This window comes from Rhodnius prolixus, unplaced genomic scaffold, assembly GCF_049639745.1.
Source record: "Rhodnius prolixus isolate KJV_2025 unplaced genomic scaffold, Rpr scaffold_3, whole genome shotgun sequence".
NCBI lineage: Eukaryota > Metazoa > Arthropoda > Insecta > Hemiptera > Reduviidae > Rhodnius > Rhodnius prolixus.
The window spans coordinates 47,808,004-47,832,291 of NW_027411603.1; the positions used below are offsets into that span (position 1 = coordinate 47,808,004).

The 24,288-nt window shown below is 31.4% G+C and overlaps 1 protein-coding gene across 4 annotated transcripts in view; it reads left to right on the forward strand.

Moving 5' to 3' along the window:
* Positions 1–13,545, forward strand: part of sif (guanine nucleotide exchange factor still life) — a 487,274-nt gene extending 473,729 nt beyond the window's left edge. For all 4 annotated transcript variants that reach the window (XM_074126178.1, XM_074126179.1, XM_074126180.1 and 1 more), the window contains 12 exons: positions 1,808–1,929; positions 2,015–2,191; positions 2,651–2,845; positions 3,290–3,398; positions 3,490–3,669; positions 4,539–4,657; positions 5,184–5,360; positions 5,815–6,002; positions 7,058–7,212; positions 7,362–7,631; positions 9,257–9,559; positions 10,246–13,545. In XM_074126178.1, coding sequence (XP_073982279.1) covers positions 1,808–1,929; positions 2,015–2,191; positions 2,651–2,845; positions 3,290–3,398; positions 3,490–3,669; positions 4,539–4,657; positions 5,184–5,360; positions 5,815–6,002; positions 7,058–7,212; positions 7,362–7,631; positions 9,257–9,559; positions 10,246–10,385 — 2,135 coding nt within the window. In that variant the 3' untranslated portion in view covers positions 10,386–13,545. The remainder of the gene's footprint in view (positions 1–1,807; positions 1,930–2,014; positions 2,192–2,650; positions 2,846–3,289; positions 3,399–3,489; positions 3,670–4,538; positions 4,658–5,183; positions 5,361–5,814; positions 6,003–7,057; positions 7,213–7,361; positions 7,632–9,256; positions 9,560–10,245) is intronic.
* Positions 13,546–24,288: the final 10,743 nt, after the last annotated feature.

Here is a 24,288-nt window from a genome sequence, read left to right on the forward strand (position 1 = left end):
CCCCTAAATGTTATCAGATAATAAAATCGTTGACAATAAAACGTTTTCTGCGCTTAATATTTTAACTTTTAAGAAAATCGGTAAAGTTATTTTTAAACAGTCGTTTAAATAAAATTTATTTGCGGTTTAGTGAAGCGACATAACCTTAATGAAATTCTATATTTTAGTTTTCTCATCGCACATTTCGGAGATTCCAGAGTATCGTACTACTTCCTCTTCCTAGATATCAGAGAAAGTAAAAAACAAAAAACGAACAAACAAACGTCACCCAAAAAAAAAATCCTAGCGAACCAGAACTCCTTTTTTGGGAAATGGTGAACTTCCTCCTCCTTATAATTCAGTGATTAGGACCGCCTCTTAATTTCTTTCTATCTATGGGACCTTTCACTGTTCTTGTACCTCTTTAACTATTTGCGTAATCGATCAATACAATCAGTCTTACTTGTCCACTATTGGCCATGAAGTTAATTACGAAAAGATAAAAAAGTCTTTTAAAAAAACATATAATTAAAACCCCTCTTTGAATTGGTAACTCGGGATGATTACTGTGTTTATTTTTTAGTGTTTTTGTTTTTTAAACAACCAATAACAATAAATCAATAAGTTATTTAAGTAATCATGTTGCACACTTCTAAAAAATGAACACTAAATCATTATTTTAAACTCCATTAACTTTCACTTTTTCTTAAATTAAGAACTATTAGAATAAGGTACTACTGTTATCTTACGAAACTTTCCGTATTAAGCTCTAAAAGGAAGTACAAGTTTTGTGCTTTATTGAGTGGTTTTTAGAAGTGTGAATGTGAACAGCTCAAAAGTTACTGGAGGAGTCATTTTTTTTTCTCTCAAGGGACCCGGAAGGAACTAATCTTGAAAATACCTCTTTCGACATTGATGGCCTATTATGATGTAGATCTAAAAAAATTTATTTGGATCATTTCCACAAGAAAAAGTATTTTATGGCACTTCTAGAAGGTGGTGCTCCTTCTAGAAGTGCCATTCTAGTAAATTAGTTGGTCCTACCACCTGAATGATATAAATAGCAATAATCCTGGGGATTAACATAAATTAAGAACTTTCAAGTATACGAGTATGTTCTACCTAACGAGGTTTCACATTGTAGCAGATCTGCCCTAGGTCGTCCGTCGCCCAGTCCATGGAGATACAACCTAGAAACCCCCGTGCCCACTGGAACTAAGTAAGGTAGTAGCCTCACCTATCTCTCAATCCAAGAGGTTCCTTTTTTGATGAGTCTGTTTTATGGTACAGCGGCCCTTCGATTTCCGGTCTAAAAAGGACTGTAAAAAGAAATATTCTTTCCTTGTCTCAACTAGCTTTCCGATTTCTACTTTTTACAGACTTTTACGTCCTAATTTACAGACTTCTTTTCTACTCATGAAAGGAAACAAAAAATTAAATTAAAGTTTTTTTTTGTTTAGTAATTAATACACGTACTACATTTTCTTATTATATTAGTTAACTCTTCAATATTTCATTCTCGGCTAGTAATTATTTTAAAATACCAGTTTTCTTAATATAACGTAACACTATTAATGACTAAAGTATAAAAACAAGGTCACGCATTGCCGTATATACCTTTTTAGCTGATAAGAAATAGCGGTGCTATCGTTGTGTCTGTCGTATGTGTGGTGCCTTACCTTTGTCTATATTATTATGCATGGTCACATAGTTTTGCACTTTAATAGTGTTTATAGTGTCGTATCATGTCTTTCTAATGAGTTATGATACAAAAATATGTGTCATATAATAGATAGGGTGTGTAATCTATTGTGTTGTCCAACAACAGGCAAAGAACTATATACTGGAGGCAATGAATTGGACGGAGGATCACCGGCTCCGACCGGAAGTGAGCCACAAACTAAACAAGCGTCTCGTGCTAATTCTTTTGAAATTGAAAATCTGTTAAAGGTGAGTAATATTTTCTTTGTAAACTTCCATTAGTTTTCACTTTATGAACAGTTAATTTGATTTAAATTTTTGCATTTAATTTTAGTCAGCGGAACAGGTGACTGGTTTCTGTAGATCTCCTGTAGAAACACGTAAATCTAGTCCAACCGGAAGTGTGGTCAGCTCACAAACTGCTTTAACTCCGAGTAGACAACTAACGGATGCTGAGAAAATCAGAAAAGTTGTCTTAGAATTAATTGATACCGAAAGAACATATGTCAAAGTAAGTAATACTTTTTTTGTTATAAAATTAAACAAATTCATGACAAATCAGGAAAAGTTTTCAGAAAAGTCATAGTATCATCATATCGACTAATAGTACTGATGAAAATTGAGTAAAATAGAAAATTGTGCTTCTTTGCCAAAGCCAATTACAACAACGGGTATTGTTACAATGTCCAATCAAACCAATTAATTCATCAGTCCTTTATTTTTATTGTTTGCCAGCCAATCCGGACCAAAAATCTTAGAATTTTATAATTTGTACAATATATTCAGACATACGTATGTAGCAAACTAAGACTAATCTATTTTTCATAAGGTTTTCCTGTTTCTCAGATTTACTTATTGATTAGAGGTGACAGATTGTGAATTTTAACAATAATTGCAAAATAAAGACTGTCAAACACGTAATTCTGATGAATTTATACTTTTCTTTTATATTTTATTCTCTATTTTTTAGCATCTAAATAACCTTCTTGAAAATTATCTGGAGCCATTGAAGAAAGAGACATTCCTCTCGCAAGCTGAAATAGGCGCTCTCTTTGGCAATATCCAAGAAATTGTATCATTCCAGCGTCAGTTCCTACAGAATTTAGAGGAAGCGCTTGAAATGGAGCCGGATTTCAATAAATTTGAACATCCGAATCAGTTTAAGGTTATTTACTTTATAATAATTATTACTTTTCTTTAAAAACTCCCGTAAAAATTAATTCTCTTTGGTAGAAACGTTCAAATAGAAGGGATGGGCCCTATAGGTGCGCATCTATGAAGCTATGATGCCGCATAAATTTGTTAATGAAGAAAAAAAAAGTCAATTAACAAAATTTTGATTCGATACGATAATCAAACCAAAAATTATTTTTTTATTGTTTCGTTTTAAGGTATCTTTTCGGTATGTACACATACAAAATGTCCTTGCGCAACAAAAAAAAATCTTGCTTAGGGGATCGCAAAATGTGCTTTTTCCTGTGTAAACTGAATCCAAAAAAAGTGTAACTCAAAAAAATAGAGGCTGCTACGTAAAGGGAAACAGCCTTTTTGGTAATTTGTATAATAACCGTATTTTGTAATAACTTCCGTTTATTAATTCATTTTTCAGAATGTATTGTTCTCAGTAGGAAGTGCCTTCCTTTATTATGTGAATCATTTCAAGCTGTACAGCTCGTTCTGTGCCAGCCATTCTAAGGCCCAAAAAGTCCTCCACCCAAGTATGTATTATTATTTTTTCACTTTGGCAATTAATTTAATATATCTAAAATGATTTAAATAATTTTTTTTTTTTGTTTACACTTTTTCAAGATGAAGGTAATCAAGCTTTACAAGAGTTCCTATCGGCAAGAAATCCCCGGCAACAACATTCGTCCACACTGGAATCATATCTGATTAAACCAATACAAAGAATACTTAAATATCCACTCCTTTTACAACAACTTAGAAATCTAACTGATCCACAATCTGATCAACATTTACATCTAGTCGGTTAGTTATTTTAAGTTATTAATTTTGTGTTTTAATCTCGCATCTTGGCTTATCCAGATCAGTCTCTGCTGAATGGTTTGTTGATCAATCGGTCTCTGATTGCGAGTTTCAAGCTAGCGCTAATTTACTCACCATAATTCATTACAGAGTCACTTACCATTCATCTCAAGTTGTTTGCACCGCTCGTCTTTAAATTTTCTTAGTGATTTCTACATCCTTAAATGGTTAACAGAGGCTTATGACGCTCTTCACCGTTTCTGTCCACTTCAGAGTCGATCATGACAATTCTTAATTAATCAGGTTTCATAGCCATAAATTCTGAGACATAATAAATTAAAGTCTGGATTTCTCATGAGGCGATGAAACTTCATAAAAGCATCACCAAAAATCCTAGAGCACTTTTTCTAAATCTATTTCTCTAAGAAGGAATCCTCCATGGAAGATATTTTGCCCCTCTGCATCTAGTAAGTACCTTGGCATCTAATTTCCGATTTTTTTAGCGTCGCAGTTCTTCAGAAGTATCAATCTATCCTGTTCTGTCTGGTTAATTTGTCCTAAAAAGGTATTTGATACCTACTCCAATTCTCGGCCGACGTCAGCCCTTGGAGCGTCCTCCAGGATTGCTCATGATTTCTGAGCACTAATTAGAGAGACCGCATTCATTATCTCGCTCAGAGGGCTTGTGCCATATTTAGCAGACGTTTACCCTCTTCGTTACCTTCATTGTTTTTACATTGTAATTCTCTTAAAGATATTTTTCTAGTGCTAAATTAAAGAAGCTAAAGAAATACGTTTCTTGTTTGAAAATTCTCATATTCTCTCGCTGATAGTGTTAGATCTCACTTACTTATTTATTTTGATTCTTCCAGAGGCTCTTAAGGGAATGGAAAAAGTTGCTGAACATATAAATGAAATGCAAAGGATCCATGAAGAATATGGTGCAATATTCGATCATCTTTACAGACAGCATCAGAAATCTTGTAAACAGGTAAAAGAACTTACTGTTTTTTTAGCATGAAACATTAATAATCATTTTTGATTAGAAATACTTTACAAACTAGCACGATTTATTTTTGTCGGAAAGTCCTAGTACAATAAGTTTCAGAAAATTTAACATTTCTGTTACAAATGATGTTCTTCAATCGTGGAATTTAGGAAAATATTTATTCTCAGATAAATTTCTGTAGATGTTACAAATAAATTTCTACGCATTTAAGAATCCATCAAGCCAGTAAAAACCTGGTTAATGAGAACAGTTGATGAGAAAAATTGCAAGAATCCACACAATCTGAAGAGTTCATTCTTTTGAAAACTCATTCCTAGCCTAGAGAAAGAAAGAACGCGAAATCAGAATTATCAATAATTATGGACAAAAATATCACTTTATGCATTATTTGATACCAATCTTTTCTTGTTAGGAGAAATCTAAAAAATAACATACATCTCGAAATATGATAAATTGTTGATTAATCTTAAACAATCTTCTTCTTTTTTTGTTTTTTTTTTGTTAACAGCCAATTGACTTGAGTCCTGGTGATCTGCTGTACTATGGAGGTGTTGAATGGTTGAACATATCCGACTTCTTAGGCAAAATTAAAAAAGGTTTAGAACTGCATGCTATGTGCTTTGTTTTCAAATCTGCTGTGGTATTCCTTTGCAAGGAGAGAGTTCGTCAGAAGAAAAAATTAATGGTACGTATTGGTTTAATAAAATAAATGATTGTTAAAAGAACACTTATGTTTAAAGATAATCCTGCTGGCTTATTTTGGAACGTTTTTTGTCTGGTACCAGTGATGGACATACAAAGTAATAAAAAGAACGAAAGTGATTAATTGGATCTAAACATAAAGAAATGCGCTTTAAATCTCTTATACTTTAAATCTCCTTTATAGATTAGTGTTAGTAAGGGAACTTGGAGTGCTCATGGACCAGGAACTCCAATTCAAAGAGCATATTAATGAATAGTGTAAGAACGAGCTAAATCTATGGGGTTTATGTTTAGGCATAATCGGGATATCATAGGCCTGAATTGCACATGTTACAATCTTGTCAGGTCTAAACTTGAATATGCTTCCATTATTTGACTAATTCAACTAATCATTCCTTGCATAAAATTATATTTTGTATTTTTTAATTTTGTTTTAGAGTGTTGCCAGTAAAGGAAAAGAAAACGAGGTAGAAATTATTAGGTATCAAGTATTAATACCAGTGACTGAAGTCCAAGTCCGAGCTAGCTCTGCCAAGGACATGGAATCGCACTTCTTATGGGAATTAATTCATTTAAGAAATCAACTTCAAAGACGTTCGGAAAAAGTTTACGTTCTTTCGAATAGGTGAGTATAAATTGTTCAAAAAAGTATTTTAAATCCCAATTTTTTAGTCATTTTATTAATATTTTAATTTCTGGTCAGCGATAAAATTCCTCTTTTTTCAAAACACTGGGTCTGACCAAGTCTTGACTTGTTAGGAGGTAGATATTTGTGGACAAGTAGTGGACAGAACCAGTCTGTCGATTTTTCGATCCCTTCAACTTGCTTATAGAGCGAGTCTGATTTCCAGTGTTAGAAGAATGTTTACTATCCGTAGAACCCACCAATTTGGGATGCCACTATTGAAATATTTCGCAGTAGCGTTGCGTGGCGGGAAAGGGTACAAAAAACAACACGTAGCTGATATCCTGGTTTCCTAAATTTGGGGAGATCCAACCTCAGATTATCTGGGGAGCTTTGGCAAGTTTAGCAGCAGGAAATTTTTTAATTCCAACTGCAGACATCCCACCCTATCTGGAACTAGGTAATTACCAGGAGTTGAAAGGAAATATCTCCTGTATCTCTCTTTCTTTTTCTGAATATTTAGGAAGGGAAATGGTTAATTGGAACAGAAAGTGGTTACCTTTAACTACATACGTTCTCATTACTTTCTAGAATTTTCACGATAACCTGGTGTAAGTAGTTTTATGTTGATCGTTTGAGACTAGTTTCTTCTGGTAATTATTGATACTTTTCGATCTAACACATCTTGCTTTTAAACTCTATGATGCTGTCTGGAAACAGCAATTGTTCAGTTATTACGTCTTAAGTCATGAATGTTATCAATTCTAGGCAACTACTTAGTAAACTTCTTAGACCAACATTTCTTGGTAATGGACTACTTCCAAGAGAAATATCATCAAGCTTGCTTAGTATACCTGATTTGTCTAATATAGCTTGAATTAACTTGGAGTGCAAATCAGCTTGTTGTTGAAATCCAAATTTTATTGCTAATCTTACTTGATTGCTCTGTAAAAAATTGAAACCATCCCAAAAATCTCAAAAAAGAAAAAAGAATGTTACTGTGGAATTAATTAATTGTTCATTGTTCTTTTTTGTTTCTTCTTTTTGTTTAATAGCACATCAGATTTTAGAAATGCATTTTTAAAGACGATTCGCCAGATTATAAGAGAAAGCGTAAGAAATATGAGTATACCAGCTACTAAACCTGCTAGCTCTGGAAGCGGAAGTCAGTTCTCCGGTACATCAACGCTTGGGAGATCTAATCAACCTGGTAACTTTTGTTTTCCTTCCTTAATTTTTTGATTCTTTGAATGGTAGGCAATTGTGATTTAGTTCAACTAGTATTCAAAGAAACGATATAATTTAAAAAATTAATTTAAACTTATTAATTGTGCATAAAGATATTTTTTTTAATCTTAGGCGGCCAGAAAAGTGCAAGCACAAGTGGTGAAGGTCAGTCGCACAGTCAGAAAACAACGACAGCTAGTGGAGCTGTTATCATGCAAGGTTCGCAGACATTGGGCAAAGCCAAGAAGCCACCAAAAGGGCCACAACGTCATTCAGCTGGTAACATTGATTATGATAATCTCGGCGGGATGTCGAGGGAATCATCAGTGGAAGGACCCCAGCCTCCGGCAAGTACTGGTTTCCGGTCCCGAAGCAAAACAGTGTCAGACGCTGTTGGTAAGTGTATGTATTGCATTTTACTGTCACTTAATTATCATATTATGCTAGATCTTTCCTATTTTTCTCGAGAAGTTATACACTAAATGCTTCTGGACAATGGTCGTTAAGCAAAATAGGAGAATTCAAATTCGATATTGTGATTGGTTTGTTAAAAGAGAATCACCTGAATATATATTTCCATTGTTGGGAGTCTGTAGCTCGTTTTTACCCTTCCTTACCTCTACAAGAGAAAGATGTTTAATCAATCATATTGATTTTGAAGAGAAAATAATAGAAAATTTACAGTTAGTAAAAATTTAAGTCACTATGTTCTGGGAAAACCTTTTTTAAATATCCTGAGTGAAATATCTGTCTTTTCTTTGGCCTTTACAATTAGTTGAAGTACAGCTTACACCTTAGTGTTGTAGGGCATAGAGATAGTGTATAGATCTATATAGAACTCTAAAGTTAGTTGAAAAAATAACTATTTCCTTGGATGTGGTAGGGAATTCCATTTCTCTTTCTGGACATAAAAAAAACTTGGCAATGGAAGCCTATTAAAGATTTGAAATGCAGGCAAAGTAAACGATTCCTTGACCAAATCGTTTTATCATTCTTGCAGCGTATAAAGTATAAAACAAAGTTAATCCCATCTGTTAATAGCCACTTCCGGCTAAGGAATTTGTTTTTTGCTACCCAATCAAAATATAATATTTGATTTTCTTACGATTTCTTATTTTGAGGTGTTTTCTCACTCAAAGACAAACACGCACATGCTTAAATTGAGGGGGACAATTTACTAAAAACTAATTTTTCGTACTCAGTGAAACAAAAAACGGATATTACTTTGAAAGCTTGTTATGAAATGTTGAACGTACGCAAATACTTTCCTTAGCGTCAGTGAGATCAAGCAAAAGAAAACTGATATGTAATTATTTAGTCAATTATTTTTGATATTCAAGTTCATCTTGATACACGAGTGTATCTAGTATGGTAATTGAACGAAAGAATTTTTTTAAAAAAAGCTTTAATCACTTGTTCAAATAAATAACTTTTTATGTTCTTGTTTTGGATGTAAATCTATATAAGATTCAGATAAAAACTAGTCACAGTGTTCGCTATCCTTGATTTTATTATATTTGCATTTAGAAAAGTTAGAGTGGAATGGAAATGTTAAGAGTGGCGAAGTTACCCAGTGATAATACTCTGGCAATACTTCTCCAAAACAATACTCTCATTGTCGGAGAGATTACAAGACCACAGTCTTAAGTACGAGAAATTTTATTGGCATTATATCGTGTGCGATGATGCCGCCTAGTGGAGGAACCTTGTTGGAACTTCAGATCATTGGTTCCTTCATAATTCCTTGAAGAAAGATATTTCGCGGGGCCAGCGGCGTGAATCTCACTAAAAACAATTGTTACAATATCTTTTAATGTAAATTTTCAGACCTGAAGAAAGCTGTTAACAGGCCGAAACGTTACGAAATATAAAAAAATAAAATATACCAAAGACAATGATTACTTTTTCAGAATCTCATTTAGATTTTATATCCATAAAAATTGAATAAACAAAAATAAACTCAAGAAATACGTATACAAATAACTTTTTATGTTTTTGTAATTTTTTTTTTTTTTTTTTCTTTCCAGATGATTGTGGTGAAAAGCATCGTAGCGACTTTGATCCTGGGACCAAGTCGGAAGGTGAAGAGGAAAGCGTTTGCCGTGCTGAAAGGTCGATTGGCATTGGAAGCGGAAGTAGTAGTAGTAAAGGCGGTGGAGGTGGTGGTGGTGGTGGCAGCGGCGGTGGAGGCGGTCTTGGACGAACACCAAACCATCTGACGTTGAGCACCACGTCCACATTGTCGGCTGGATCTACAGGCTCTCAGGCGCGTCTTATACAGTCCAGTCAACAGCCGGCCAACTACCAGCCGCCTGCAGCAGCCGATCTAGGTAACATCTGCGTACACTGCAATCAACCCCGACTGGCCAAATGACACTCGCTTGAGATGAGCTTCTAGTCTTGCTGTGGCGAGGCTACGACGCTCATCTGAAAATTAGGATGAAATGTTTCTTTTCCTTCTTTTTTTTTCTACTTATTCTTTTTTGAATCTTCTTTTTTTTTCTTTTTTTATTTTAAAAACAAGGAGGGAGTGAGTTAAGAAAGAGATAGAATGAAAGGCAGGTGTGAGGAAGTTGGTTTGAGGAATGAATGACGTAATTGTATGTGTTTTTTTTTTTTATCAATGATACAGACATTTATTTACTTTTTTTTATTTATTTTGCATGCACAAATGGCCTTACTTCTTTTTACCAAAAAAAGTTTAAAATATTTCATAAAAATATGGGCCTAATTTTTTTTTACACTTAAAAAAAGAAATTAAAAACATGTCTTTTGGTTTCCTGAAAACTGCAGCGTGCACTCCAAAAAAAAAACCACCCTATTTTATGCTGTTTTCCCTTCACGAAAAAAATGACACTACACCACCCTTTATTTCACCTTATGTGTGTTTTGCCATGTTTTTTATTCTGTAATAAAACCACCATAATTAAAAGAAAGAAAAAGAAAAAATTACTTTACTCACTCTCAAACTCTCTCTCGAAAAAAAAAAAAAAAAAAATTAAAAAATATGTTCCAGGCTCGCCAGTTTGGAAACCAAGAGACATTAGTGATACGATGACACTGCCGCGGAAGTCGAAATCTAACAGCCATCAGTCTGGCGGAGCTGGTGAAACCCGGACCTTGGGACGGCGAACAGCTCAAGCCGAGCACAAGTAGAATCTGAGATTTATTTAACCAAAAAAAAAAAATGGAGGCCTACATAAATTATTATAAAAAACAAAAAACAAAATAGAAAACAAAAAAAAAGGAAAAAGAAAAAATATTATTATAGACAACACCAAAAAAAAACAAAAAACTAATAAATAATAATTATAATACTAATAGTTTAAAATAACACAGACCATCTTCCTCTCAAAACCATTTATTATTTATTATTTTGATTGAATTATTTATTTTTAAACACTTCAGTTCTTTTTTTTATCATAATTACTTTATAGTTGTAACAAAAGTACTTAATATAATATAAATAATAACCATATAAATACAAATACATACACCCCTCTCCTTACGGCGAGAGGTGGCCTATTTTGTGTAAATATATACATATATATATATATATAAATAATATTATCAAACCCCTTCAACTCCTTTAAAAAAAAAATAATAATAATAAATAAAAGTAACTCCTAAATTCCAACCTCCCCTCTACCCCACTTTCCAACTAATTGAGAAAAAAAGAAAAATATCTTAAAGAAAAACCCCTAATAATCAATCTTTCTTAAAAATTTTAGTGTAGGCTGTAAATTATCATGAAAAATCTCTCTCAACTTCTTGAAAATTTTGTTTTTCACTCTCTCTTAAAAAAATTTTATGTATAATTTTATTTTATTGCTTTAAAAACAAAAAGTAATAAAAAAAAAATCTAATTAATATTTACCTCAATTAATAATTTAAAAAAAAAAAAAAAATCTTATAAAATCAAATTGTGTCAAAAAATTAAAGACTGTGATCGCGAAGTGACGATGAATTTGAAAATTAAAAAAATAAAAAAATGTTAAGCATTTTTATTAAAACGTCGAAAATTAATTTAAAATCAAAAAATTGATACTAATAAAACTAAAAATGGTGTTCCCTTTCCTCCAAAATAATTTTTAAAATACAAATTTGAGAAATCAAATCGCGAAGGATGTTTTTAATTAATGTGAGAGGAATTGATTTATTTTTGTTTTCTCTTAGAAAATGAAAAAACATTGTATTGGAAAAATAAACTTTTTCTTCTTCTAATTTTTCCTCGTTTTTATTGAATAATTTTAGAATTGTAGTCAAAAAAAAAATGCGATGTTAAAAAATAATAATTTTTTTTCTCCCTTTTTTTTGTTTTAAAATAATCATTGAAAGACTTGTGCCAAAGTGCGACTAAAGAAAGAAATGTGTGTCGATATAGTCATTTTTTTATTTATATAAATGATTATATGTATATAGTCATTAATAATAATGAAACTAATAAAATTGAAAAAAAAAAAATAATCATTTAAATTAAACTCTTTTTGTTTTTTACAAGCTTTGACCATTTTAGAGAGCGAATATTATTTTAAAAAAAATAAAATAAAAGTAAAAACTAGGTCAAAGCCGCTCAAATTTTAACCTTTTATGTGTATTATTAATTTAAAAAATTAATCACTGTGGTAAAACAATTAATTTAAATAATTAAATTAATAAGTAATTTGATGTATTTAAATTGATGATTAATGAAGAAAAAAAAAAAGAAGGTATATTTCATGTGTAACTTATTAAAAAACAAATAATTAAACTAGATTAAACAAAAAAATTAATTTATATATACATATTATGTCTGATATTAATCTAGATTATTAATCAGAAACAAAATATATAATAAATAAACTATAAAAAAAAAAAGATAAAATACTTAAAAAAAAAAAAATCAATTCAAAAGAAACAAACATTAAAATTAATTAGGGCAGATATACTGTTATTAATTTAAAATAAGATTTTAACAAATTTAACAACTTTTTTAACAAATTAATTTTTAAAAAAAGATTATTATTTTAAAGAAATAGTGAGAGGAGTTTTTTTTGTTTTCTTTTATTTTTAGAAAAAAAATGCATTTTCCTACCATTTTATCCTGTAAATAATCAACGATTTACTTCAAAAAGAAGTTATGGAAACTTAAATAACGTAAAATTAATTAAAATTCTGTTTTAATTATTAGATTTTCTTTTAATAGATTATTAATTTTGTCGCAGCTTTCTTGCTTTTTTTTTTAGTATTATTATTGTTCTATTAATTTTTTTTGTTCATATTTTTTTAACCACTCAAGGATTGGTTCATCAGTAGGTTGATCAGCAGAGAAAGGCTTTTGATCATTTTGGGTTCGATTCCCGGGCTAGACTTTGAATTTTATCTTATGGTTAATATGAGAAATTCATAGTTAAGTACGTTCGTTAGTCTCCACCATCCACGATATCCCTAGTTGGTAGTTGGCCAATAATGTTGCCCGAAAAGTAGGTATTACTTTACATATGCTCACCCATCCTGTACAAGGGAGGTTTTATTATTCTGTGAAGTGAAAGGAATCCCCAGAGAGTGGAGGATCTTTAAAGACCATGAATTTTGGGCTTCTTATCGAAGTTTAATCAAAAAAGCTCGTGGAGTTATACTAGTGTTTTCCAAGCATGTGATCATTGTATGGTGCTGATTGGTGGACTGTGGCAGGGGGATTTTTAAATGGATGATGAGTGATGACATATTTTAACAGTCAGGCTGTGCTGAAGGTTTTGAGCAGGCTGTCTTGTTGGAACTCTAATTTTGAGGGTGAATATGTAAGACCGTCCTCAGAGGGATAACGTAAAGCTCTACTACTTTGAATGTGTGGTACCTTGATGTGACGGTTAGAAGGCAAAAAGAGACAATTTGGTTAAGAATTCCCTCGACTTAGCTCTGTGATTCTGATCCTTTCGGTCACAATCATACAGGAAATAAACATTTAAGAATAATGGAACTGAGGGGGAACTGAGGGCTGTAGGAACGAGACAGATTTCACGTAGACCAAAAAGTTAACAAAAGAATTTGCGGGATGTGCACGAAATTTCGTCCCTATTAAGATAAGTTTGGATTGAGGTGTGCTGAGATTATAAAACTTTACTCCTAGTGTAAAATACACCACTTTTTTGTTAACCACGAGCGCAGATTTGATGTTGAATCAATTTTACTGAAGCTCTTTCAATCCAGTATGTCCTGGTTCATGTGTGAAATCTTGGTTGGCTTTTTAGAAGCGATCAACAGAAGACCCTTGTTCTGTCTTTCTTTCTTTCTTTCTCTTTCTCTCTCTCTCTCTCTCTCTCTCTCTCTCTCTCTCTCTCATAAAAAAAAGTAATGGATAGGAACACATGCCTATGAATCACTGTGTAATTTTTTAGATAAAACAGTTAGGACTCTTCCAACTTATTTGGGACTTTTGGGGATCTGGCGTAAAGAATTAGGGAAGACTAAGGCCACAAGTCACAAGCCCCGCTCTGGTCACTTACTATAATTACCCTAATTATTAAAGGAAAGTGGGTGGGAATTGACTCTGTAACATGATTCAGGAATAAGTTAGCGTTTACATTCAGGGATGATATATAAAACCAAAAGAACACATAATATCACTCATAAGGAATACTCTGATTAAATATAAATCACCTCATTTAAGTACAGCTAATTTGGCTTGTGATGAAAAATTAGGACAAATAACAACCTGATAAGACCATCTCTGTAGTAGTTGGATGGAAACTTAAGCTCAATTCGGTCATGATTAGCAAAAATTTAAAAAAAAAAGTACAGGAAATCTTGCTTATCAACTTATCATATGAAAGATATCAAGTTTAGTTTTTAATTCTCTATTCTTTATATTTTTTTCTCTAAATTCCAATTATTTTTTCCTACTTTAAGAGAAAAGAAAAATACGTCACACTTTAAATCAATAATTTTTTTTCTTTCTCCATATATTCACTTCCATTGCGATAAAAAATTAAATAGGTAATAAATCGAAATATATATTTTTGATCTAAATAAAAAATTATTATATGTTGTTAGGACTTGAGTGTAAAGAAAAATGAATTCAAAAGAAAAAAAATGTAATATTATATTCTTAAATAGGTTTTTGTTTATAGTTTGTGTTCTTTTTTTTATTACAATTTTTATATATATTTATTTAATACGAATTTCCTTATGTACCTACTTCTCAGTTTTCTTTTCTTTAGAAAACACAAATAATTACAGAAATAAGACCTTTAAATATAAAATGAAAGTTGAAAAAAAAGACGATTATTATGTGATTTTTAAGTATTGTAATAAATTTATAATAAAAATTAAAAGGAAAAAAATGTTGATATTAAGTATTTATATAATATATATAAGGTGAAGTTTATATAGATACTGTTCGGACAATGAATATACTAACAAATAATTAATTTTAAAATTTCTGATTAAAACAATTTTAAGGAAATTAAAGAAAAACATTAAATAAAAAGAAAATCATGGCGTATTTGAAAAGAAATATTTTTATTCAATTTAATTATTTGTTAATATATACATAATTTTTCTTAGTTTTACTTAATTTATTTTCTTGTATATACATATTTTAAAAAAAGAGAGAGTGAACGCATGAAATAGAGTGAGAGGAATAATGTTTTTCTTTGGTTAATTATTATTACGTATTACACTCAAAGAAAAAAGTGTTACGTATGAGCATTTTAAAAAAATAATAATAATTCTTTATTTGTGAAACATGTAGCTCAATTTTTCAAAATTTATTTTAAAAAAAATAAAAATAAAATAAATAAAAAGACAAAAAAAAAATTCGGGACTACATGGGGCTCAATGTATCAAAACAGGTGTATGTATCAAAAGCGATATTAGAGTGTATGAGGGACTGTGAGTGAAAATTAAAAAGAAAACATAGTTAATAAACTGAACGATTTTTAAATTGGTGACAAAGTAAAAAGTGTATGTGGTTTGAATAATCAAATAATAGTAGTGGAAAAAAAGAAAAGACCCACCTGTGGAGCTAGGTGCTTATTTACTATTTATTTTAATTAGGGTTTTAATTTTATTGTGGGCCGAGTTACTGTCATTTTAGTAGTTAAATTAGTAAAAGGTAAACATTTTAAGATTTTTTTTTTCTTTTAATCGACATTCTTTTGATCAGAATCTGATTCCAGAGTTTATCGACTATTAGGAGTTGACCTACGACCTGTGCAATTGTAATCTATCGGGAAGTTTAGGTGCCCTTTATAAAAATTTGAAAATTCTAGACAGTATTAAATATTTTTCTTTATGAAAAACTGGCAATTGGTCACAAATAATCCTCGAACGATTCTTGATTCTTGTACTAACTACTCTGTCCTGTCTGTCGTAAGTCGTAGATCTTACTTTTTATGGACAAACGTAATTTGTCATGTAGTCTTATAGTCAAGGAGTTCGCCTGTTTCCAGACTAAAGAATAAAACGACTGTATAGTGAATTTTATTGTTTAAATCCAAAAAAATATTCGTAATTATCTAATTTTAAATACACTCACTAATTGTACTGGTTGATTTGTCAGTGATGGAAAGTTCACTAAAGAATTACTCCATCACAGCATAATTTTTTTTTTTGTAATCAGCCCAAAACTAGGACCAAAGATTGAGAGTTAGCCCGCAATCTTCAGGATGTAAAGAGTGCAATGTCAAAGACAGGATGTATTTAGCACGGCTCCTTTGAGAAGTGCTTTGTGTCCCCTACACTGATTCTCTTATAGATTCTGAAGACTGCCAGGGCAGGCGCTTCAATTAAAGTATTGGAAAAATACATTTATATGCTGAAAACAAAGTAAAAATATCGGCTTTTCTTATTTAATTATATGAAAATTTAAAAAACTAAATTATTTTGTAGGTTTTTGATATTAAAATGAAATGAGAATAAATTACTAAAGCTCTGCAGGCTGGCGGTCTACTTATTTAACAAAAAAATGGGTACTTAGGTAATCAAAATATATTTAAAAAGAATATATATATATATACTGTATTTAAAGGAAAAACAAATTATTTAATTAATTTTTTTTAAAAACTTCTTATAAATAGAAAACTTCACATAAGAAAAATCATTTTACCTCTTTAATCCTGCAAATAAATAAATAAATGAAATTCAAACAATAATTCCAAAAATAAATAGAAAAATTATTTGAATACTAAAAAATTCTTCATATAAACTTATTAAATAAATTTAATTGTAAAGGCACTCAAAAAATTAACATCCCCTCAGTTAAAAAAAATAATAATAAATTAAAAAAGAAATGGTAGTTATATGATTTATAAATTAATTTAAAAGAAAATAGTTAAACGGACCAGTTATGTAGTTGCTTACGGGTTAACAAAAAATTTAAACAAATTCGTGTATGGCATAAAATAATTAATTTCACTTACCTTTACTGATTTTGATTTATAATTGAATTTTCCACATTGTTTCAATAATGATTTTTCAATCTAGTAACTGAAAATTAATGCAGAAAATTTTTGAGAATTGAATTACAAAACAATAATCAGAAAAATTATCAAATATTTTATTTATGTGTACATAAAAATATTTGATGTGTTCCGATATTTTATCGTCATTCTTCAAAATTATTCATTAATGTGTGTAATCAGTATTTTTATTTTTAGCTACGTTAAAATTAATATAACGTTATTAAAATAAAAAAACTGTATCTTATAATTGGTAGTAAGTCCATCAGTCTGTCTGATTGTTGGCTTTCGCAGAAGATATTGGTATCATACGTAGATCACAGAAAGCTATGGAAGAAGCATTCCTCGTCCTAGAAGTCTTCGCGGAGTGCTATATTCTTAGGTAGTGGGCTCTAATATGATCATTCTCACATCCACCCTCAAACTGTTTCACCTCTTGGTTTTCAGTCGGTCTCTTTATGATCCCTAGATCTGAGAAGTTGGACAGATCGAAACCTTTAGATTGCCGCATCAAACAGGGAGAAGAAAAATATCTTAGGATGGAAATGCACCATCCCTCATCGACGTTAGGTCCCCAACCGATTTTTTTCACCACTATTTCTCACTCCCTCTCTCTCTCTCTCTCTCTCTCTCTCGCCAAAGCCGGATGCTCTAGAATGGTAAAGTGAGAACTACGACCCCTTGTTCGACTACAGGATGTAGGTAACAATTCCCCAAATTTCCCAAGGAGGTGAAACTGAGATCCATTCTCCTGACTACATTTCCTAAAACCAGGTTCAAGCTTAGTCTCTTCCCTATTTCAGATGTACCCAAGCGTAAGAAATTGTGGTACTCTTTCTTAGTTAAACTTCCGTTTTTCCAAAGAGGAAATAGAGGTAAAGCTTTAACCAATGCCTGATTTTTTTTTAAACTTGGGTGTTCAACAGGGTTTGGCCTTTGGCTTTAAGGTAAGAACTTTAGGGGAATAAGGTACAAAAGGGATGCAGAATTTGGGAATAACAGCTTCCTCTATAGTCACCTTTTGCGATAAGCGATGAATGTTGTGGGTCGATTCAATTAGCGCACTACATCGAACTGCAAATAAATTATTTGGATGTTATCTCAAGAGTTAACGAACATCAATCGTTTAAACATTTTTCAAAAAAAAAAGTCACATAGACCATAAGTTTAGATATATAACATCGAAAACCTAGCATTAATGAATGTTATGAAGAATAGCCAGAAATTGAGGGTTCGAAACTTCAACAGAATGCAAATTTTTCAAGTGTTAAATTTAATTACACTCTTTAGGAAGAATGTCTTTTATTGGTTTTAATCGAAAAGCGACTTTTAACGATCATTTAAAATAAAGCAAATAGACTATTATTTCTATTTTATTTCATGAATTAAAAATTATGGTAATTTCCAGTATTATTATTGTTTTTAGATTAGGGCATAGGGTAATTTTTTCTTAATCTTCAAGAACACCTTTTTCAAGGAAAAAATTAAAAACAAATGTCAATTGCATATTTTGAAGAAAAAAAAAATGTAAGTAAAAAAAAGCACGTTGTTTAAATACTTCTTCTGGTTTACGGCTTGAATGTGAGCGTAATCTTCTTTTTATTGTCTCGTTATAAGAGAAGTTATTATTTTATTTATTTAATACTTGTTTTCTTCATCTCATTTTGTTTACTTATTTAATTTTTAGATATATTTTATGTAATATAAATACAATTATATATAAATGTATAAATAAATTTATTTATGGAAAGAAGAGAAACATATGTGTAATGTTGTACATGATGAATTAAATTTAAAAAAAAAAATGAGAAAGAAAAGAAGTTTAATGTAATTAATTAAAAAAATAATTAATTAAAATTGGAGGCCGGAAACGTAAACCCGGTCTTTGAAAAATGGGAATTGAAAAATATGTATTATTTATTTTCTCTCTATTTATTCTCATTTATTTATTCTTCTAATTTGGATGTATTTTTTTTTTATTAATTTTATTAAATTTTATTACATAGTTTGAGAATCTGTCATGAAATAATTACATACACAAATATACATGCATTCCTGTGATAATAAATAAACGCGATTTATTTTATCTTTTTTAATTATTTATTTATTGGTGGGAGAAGAAAAGCGAACTTTATTTCTTGGGAAATCCAAAGAGAATTGTATATACATTAAGTATATTAAGTGTAAATTGTTTTAAATGTACTTTATTTCTATACATACTTTTTTTTAAAAATTTAATTATAGTTTTTATTATTATTATTTATGTTAAAAAAAAAAAATAGATGTAATAAATGTATATTTCATTAAAATAGAATAAACTCGGGTGCAAAAAGAAACTATGGAATAACAATACTTATTTTTTGGAAATTTGCCATTCCAATCCAGGTTTGGGAAGAGACTTAAGGGATTAAATGCAGGGACAAATCTCTCATAGCTCTCTTCTCGAAAACCTGCCCGTGTCAGGTGTGCGACTGATGGAAGGATCTGGTCTTATGTCTCAACTGAAGAAAGGAGAAAGGAGGTGTCCTTTTTTTTAAGTATAATGTATAATAATCAAAGGTGCTTCATATTTAAGGCCATTGGCACCTGGGACTTTTTTTTTTAAAGTTCTGCCCGCCTCAAATTTCTAGTGTTGTTGGTTCAAAAGAACCATCTCAAGTCGTTACTCTCATCTCCAGGATAAACTAGAACCACTTTTCTTTTCTTTTTTTAACACCCTCGTTCGATCATCTTCATACTGGACCTTCTGATCACCATGAAACTTGGAAAAGAATTGAAATGATGTTATGGAGGGATTGAAAGCGGTCTTAAAGCGTCTAATCTCCATAAGAGCATACAAAATTCATTATCTGGAACAGTAAGATTATATAACGGTTATAATTTAGTAACTAATCAGAAAATACTCTTCATCTTCTTTTTTTTTGTATTGGAAGTTTCGATCTAAGATTTGAAATCTTAGCACTACATTTGTCGTCACTTTTTACTGAATTAAAATTCGAGTACCACTGACTACTTTCACTTTGGTAACCCAACTAATGTAATGCGAGGATTTGCTGCATTCAGACTCATTGTCGATTATCCAAAATTATCAAATAATGCCAATCTTTGAATTAAATAGGAAGCAATGGACGTAATCAATCATAAACCCCCACCTGAAATAAACACTAAGTTAACCCTTGTTTATTTCCTCTTTAATTAAAAATAATAAACTATAGGAGGACTTAGTTTAGGCTAAGCATCCAAGGTACTGCTGAGCTGCTCTTTGCATTTTGCTGACTTGATATGCCCCATAGGTGTCACCAAATTGAGTACTCGATACTCTCGTTTCCATGTTCGGAATCTTCCGCTCTTACTCCCTTCTCCCTATCTATTTAGCCTTTCACCATCATTAAGTACGGTACTTTGGCTTTAAGCTATCTATAATCTAAGCTATCTATAATTTAAGCTATCCTTCTTCAAACTACTCAATTCCAATTCGCTCTTTTTTGGGTGTTGGTAACTTACAGTAACAATCTGAGGGGTTAATCAAAAAATATCATCTCAAATACGTATGTTACACACCTATTTTTGTGCAATTTATTTTGCACCCGATAGAATAAACTTTTAACTGTTTTATTATTAATAAATTGAAAATTTTTTAAGAAGAGTGCATGTATGTTTTCCTAATTCAATTGGAAAATGGATGATCCATTTTATAAGTTATTATTATTTATTTGTTTGATTATTTATTGGCTTACAGATATTATTTTATAAATATCTAAAAACGAAACGTTTTATGTACATTATATTTAAAAGAAAATAGAAATCGTGTTTGTAAAGTAGTCTTTGTAATTGAAACAAAAAGGAGTTATTCATTTACATTGAATTATTTTTTAAAATATATAAAAACGAAAGAAAAACAAATATTTGAACGTGAACTTTAAAAAGTGGATGTACCAAAAAAAACAAAAAATTAATAATAATTTTTCTGTTTAATTTAATTTTATTTATTTAATTAAAAAAACCTCTCGCATCATTTTCCCAGGTTCTCTTTTTTTATTAATTAATAAAGTATTATTTTATTACTTCAATTTTTATTAATTAATTATTATTTATTAATATTAAAACTTGTTAACAAAAAATGATATTTTAATGTAAATAAAATATAAATATTTAATTTATACAAATATATATATATATCAATAAATTTATAATTAATTTCAAAAATAAATAAATTAAGGAAAAAGTGAAAAAAAAAAATCTAAAAAGATTTTAATGTTTGCATCTTTAGCTTTATATTTATTCACGGGAGAAATATTTATAACTAGCCCACGTTATCAACCTCTGATGATGCCCTCTCGAGTTTCTCATACTGCAGTTAATATATGGATTGCCCACAAAGGTATCACGGATTTTGTATTCGGAAATTTAAGAATGATGCTCTGGATTCTGTATTATGTAACTTATCTTATTGCTGTACTGTAGCTTCTTCTACTTCAGTTTTTATTTTGGGTTTAATTTCTGTTGATAGTAAGTATCTATTCGATCGATTTCCTTTCAAGAATTTATGAAGGTCGATCATAAAGGAGGCAGGCAGCTTGAAACATTAACATCACCATTAGGCGCAGCCACTACTGTTAAAGAAGTTTAGGATAGTTGTGGTTTAACGTTTCGCGAAGTAGACTGAGAGCTTTGAAGATGATAAGCGTGGTAGCTGACAATCGGAAGTTGATGTCTAATTATGAGAAGTCACGTAAACTATTTTTTTTGTTTTTTAAATTACACGAGAAGTTGCCAAATCAGCAAATTTATCTTGGGTTAGTAATTAAAATAAAATGAAATAGTGAAAATGCTCAAGAAAATTTACTGCCTCCTGGGTTGGATGAAACAAAAAAAAAAAATTAAAATGAAACGTCGACCCTCTCTTATCCTCCGCAACAATTTCTCAAGGTGAATTGTAAGTGAAAAGAAAAGTGAATTCTAAAAGACTAAGCAACGAACATTTCAGCAAAAAAAAATGGGCCCTGAATAGAATTGAATGCTTAGAAGCTTAGTGCCTTAGTTAATTAAAAGCTTCTTTGACCCTCTAAAGTCTCCAATAAAAACGTAAATGTCTTCAGCAGCCAGTGGTCAACAGTTAGGTCACAATTGTTTTTCCAGAAAACTGTCTGACCTCAAGTGGAGAACTGAATCGCCAACAAGAATATGGCTACAAAGTCTGGCTGGCCTCTTCCAACTAATTCACCAAACCAGCTCTCACCAACTCATTAAAATTTCTTAAAATTCCTCAACCTTTTACAGAGGAAGAGGAAGTGCTTATAAACAGTTTGCCGTTGCCCAAACCATGGGTTTTTACTTATTTATTTATTTTTTCTCTTTTTATTTGAAATTTATAGCTAGCTACAAGACGTGACCTCCTCAACAAGTAAGTATTGTAGTCATGGGCGACATGAATGAAGTAATAATCCAGTGATGACTCTCCAAATACAATAATTATTTGCAGAATTTCATCGCCGGAAGAAATCCAATAAAGAAAACTATATAATCTTGTCTCCTTGTGGTACTTGAGTGAAATATTAAATTTGAACTTTTCACGATTTTTCTTTACCACAGAGAGACACATTTGTGAAAAATCACTTTTCCTTTAAGACAGATATTTCCGGTGAAAACTAAAAATCATAAATCTGCATAATTAACAATACTACTTCCTTCCTGATAGTTGTAAGAGAAAGTAAACAAAAAAAATAAGCTAATAATGCTTTTAAAATACATAAACAATATCATACGTAATCTTAAATAGCGTGCGATCTCTACAGAATGACCTTGGCAATCTAAACTGGAAATGGAAGAGAACTGGACGCAGTCAGTGGTCAGTGAAAGTGTAACAGGTCGTCGTACTTAACTGCAGAACTTCCGTGCTCAACCTTTTACTGTATATTTAAAGAAAGTGCGTCAACATTCAAATCGATTGCACAGGGTACTTATTAATTTTTTTGTATATACATACGTATAAACTTTTACTTCCTTTTTACATCCAAAAGACGAAAAGTTGAGTTTTCAACGTTAAATTTTAGCTTTGAAGTCGTCTAAAAACAGATATTTCCTAGAGAATATTCTACGTTTTCTTTGTTTGTTCTTCGTAAGTTTCGTCCTGAAGCAGATACGGAAATCGTTCTCATTCTCTTTCCTCTCCTTATATGAGAATCTTTGACAAATTTGGACCTACTTGATGTCCTTGTCCTTGAAAATCATCCACCGTAAGTTCTGTATGGACAAAGGGCATCCTCAACTAGTCACACATCGTTTACAGCCTGGCTAAAGAGGATATCAATTCAGATTTTAAAAAAATATGTACTTAGGGCGTCCTAAAACGGACATACTATAATACATGCATATTTGCAGGCCCATTTTCAATATGCGATGATCAATCTCTTAAGAGAAAAAAAGTTCTGACAGAACTGCTTCTTACTTGAGAAGCTCTGCAATTCGGTTGATTTCGGTGTTACTGTACATTCAGTAAAATTTTATTGATAAACCCCTGATTACTACCATCACTGGCTGAATATATAGCTCTCTCTAAATCCTTTTCCAATAAAAGTACTTTCCAATAAATCCATCAAGAACCCATCCTTGAAGGGTACACCAGTCTCCCCATGCATGGGGAAAATTTTACAAGGAGGAGATGTCTCTATCCCATCTGGGATGGTGTACGTGGCCTGATGGAAGGAAGCAGAAGCGCCCTAAGAAGCAAACTGCAGAAAGGTTCATCATTAGAAAGGTCATACATTTTAACCAAAACCGTCTTATCTTGGATAAGATAAGACTGTTTTGGTTATTCTTACATTAACCACTCACTTATAACGGCAAACTCTCGCGTCTCCCCCACAAGCTCCATCGTATTCTTTAAACCGTAAGACCAAATTTTAATAATCACTTGTGGCAAGCTGTAACTCTTCGTTCATCAGGCCACTCTACTGATGTACCCATGTGCTGGGTGGAGTAGAACTTCTTCTTCTTCTTAACTGGCGCTACAACTCATGCAGAGTCTTGGCCTCCTCAAGACATGCCCGCCAGGCGTCTCTTTTCTGCGACGCCGCCCTCCAGTTTCGGAATCCTAACATAGATGCAGCATCCTTTGCCACACTATCCTCCCAGCGCAGCTTTGGTCTGCCTACCCTCCTGGGTTCTTGCATATTTCCTTCCAGCACTTTCTTAGGAATCTCATCTTCACTCATCCTAGCTATGTGTTGTCCTGCCCATCACAGTTGGGTGGAGTAGAACTGCAAACTGCAAACTAAAACATATACAGGTACTGTAGAATAAGAGTTACTACTACTGATGAAGCAAAATGGGTCCAGAATCAGCAGCTTCTTAAAGAATTAAACCTTCTAAAAAAAAATCATTGAATGCATTAAAAAGTAATGCATAAAATATTCACCATTTTTATGGCATCTCCAATGTACAGATAATGATACTAAAACAAATTACTAAAGCCAAAGACCTGATCAAGAACATGATAGACATCAATGGATACCATAGCGACAAAGATTCTGCAATTTGCCGAGCTACGCTGACCATTCTCACACTCTACGAGGACCAATAATCTAGAAGCAACTTTTGCGTGATCACGGAATCTCAAA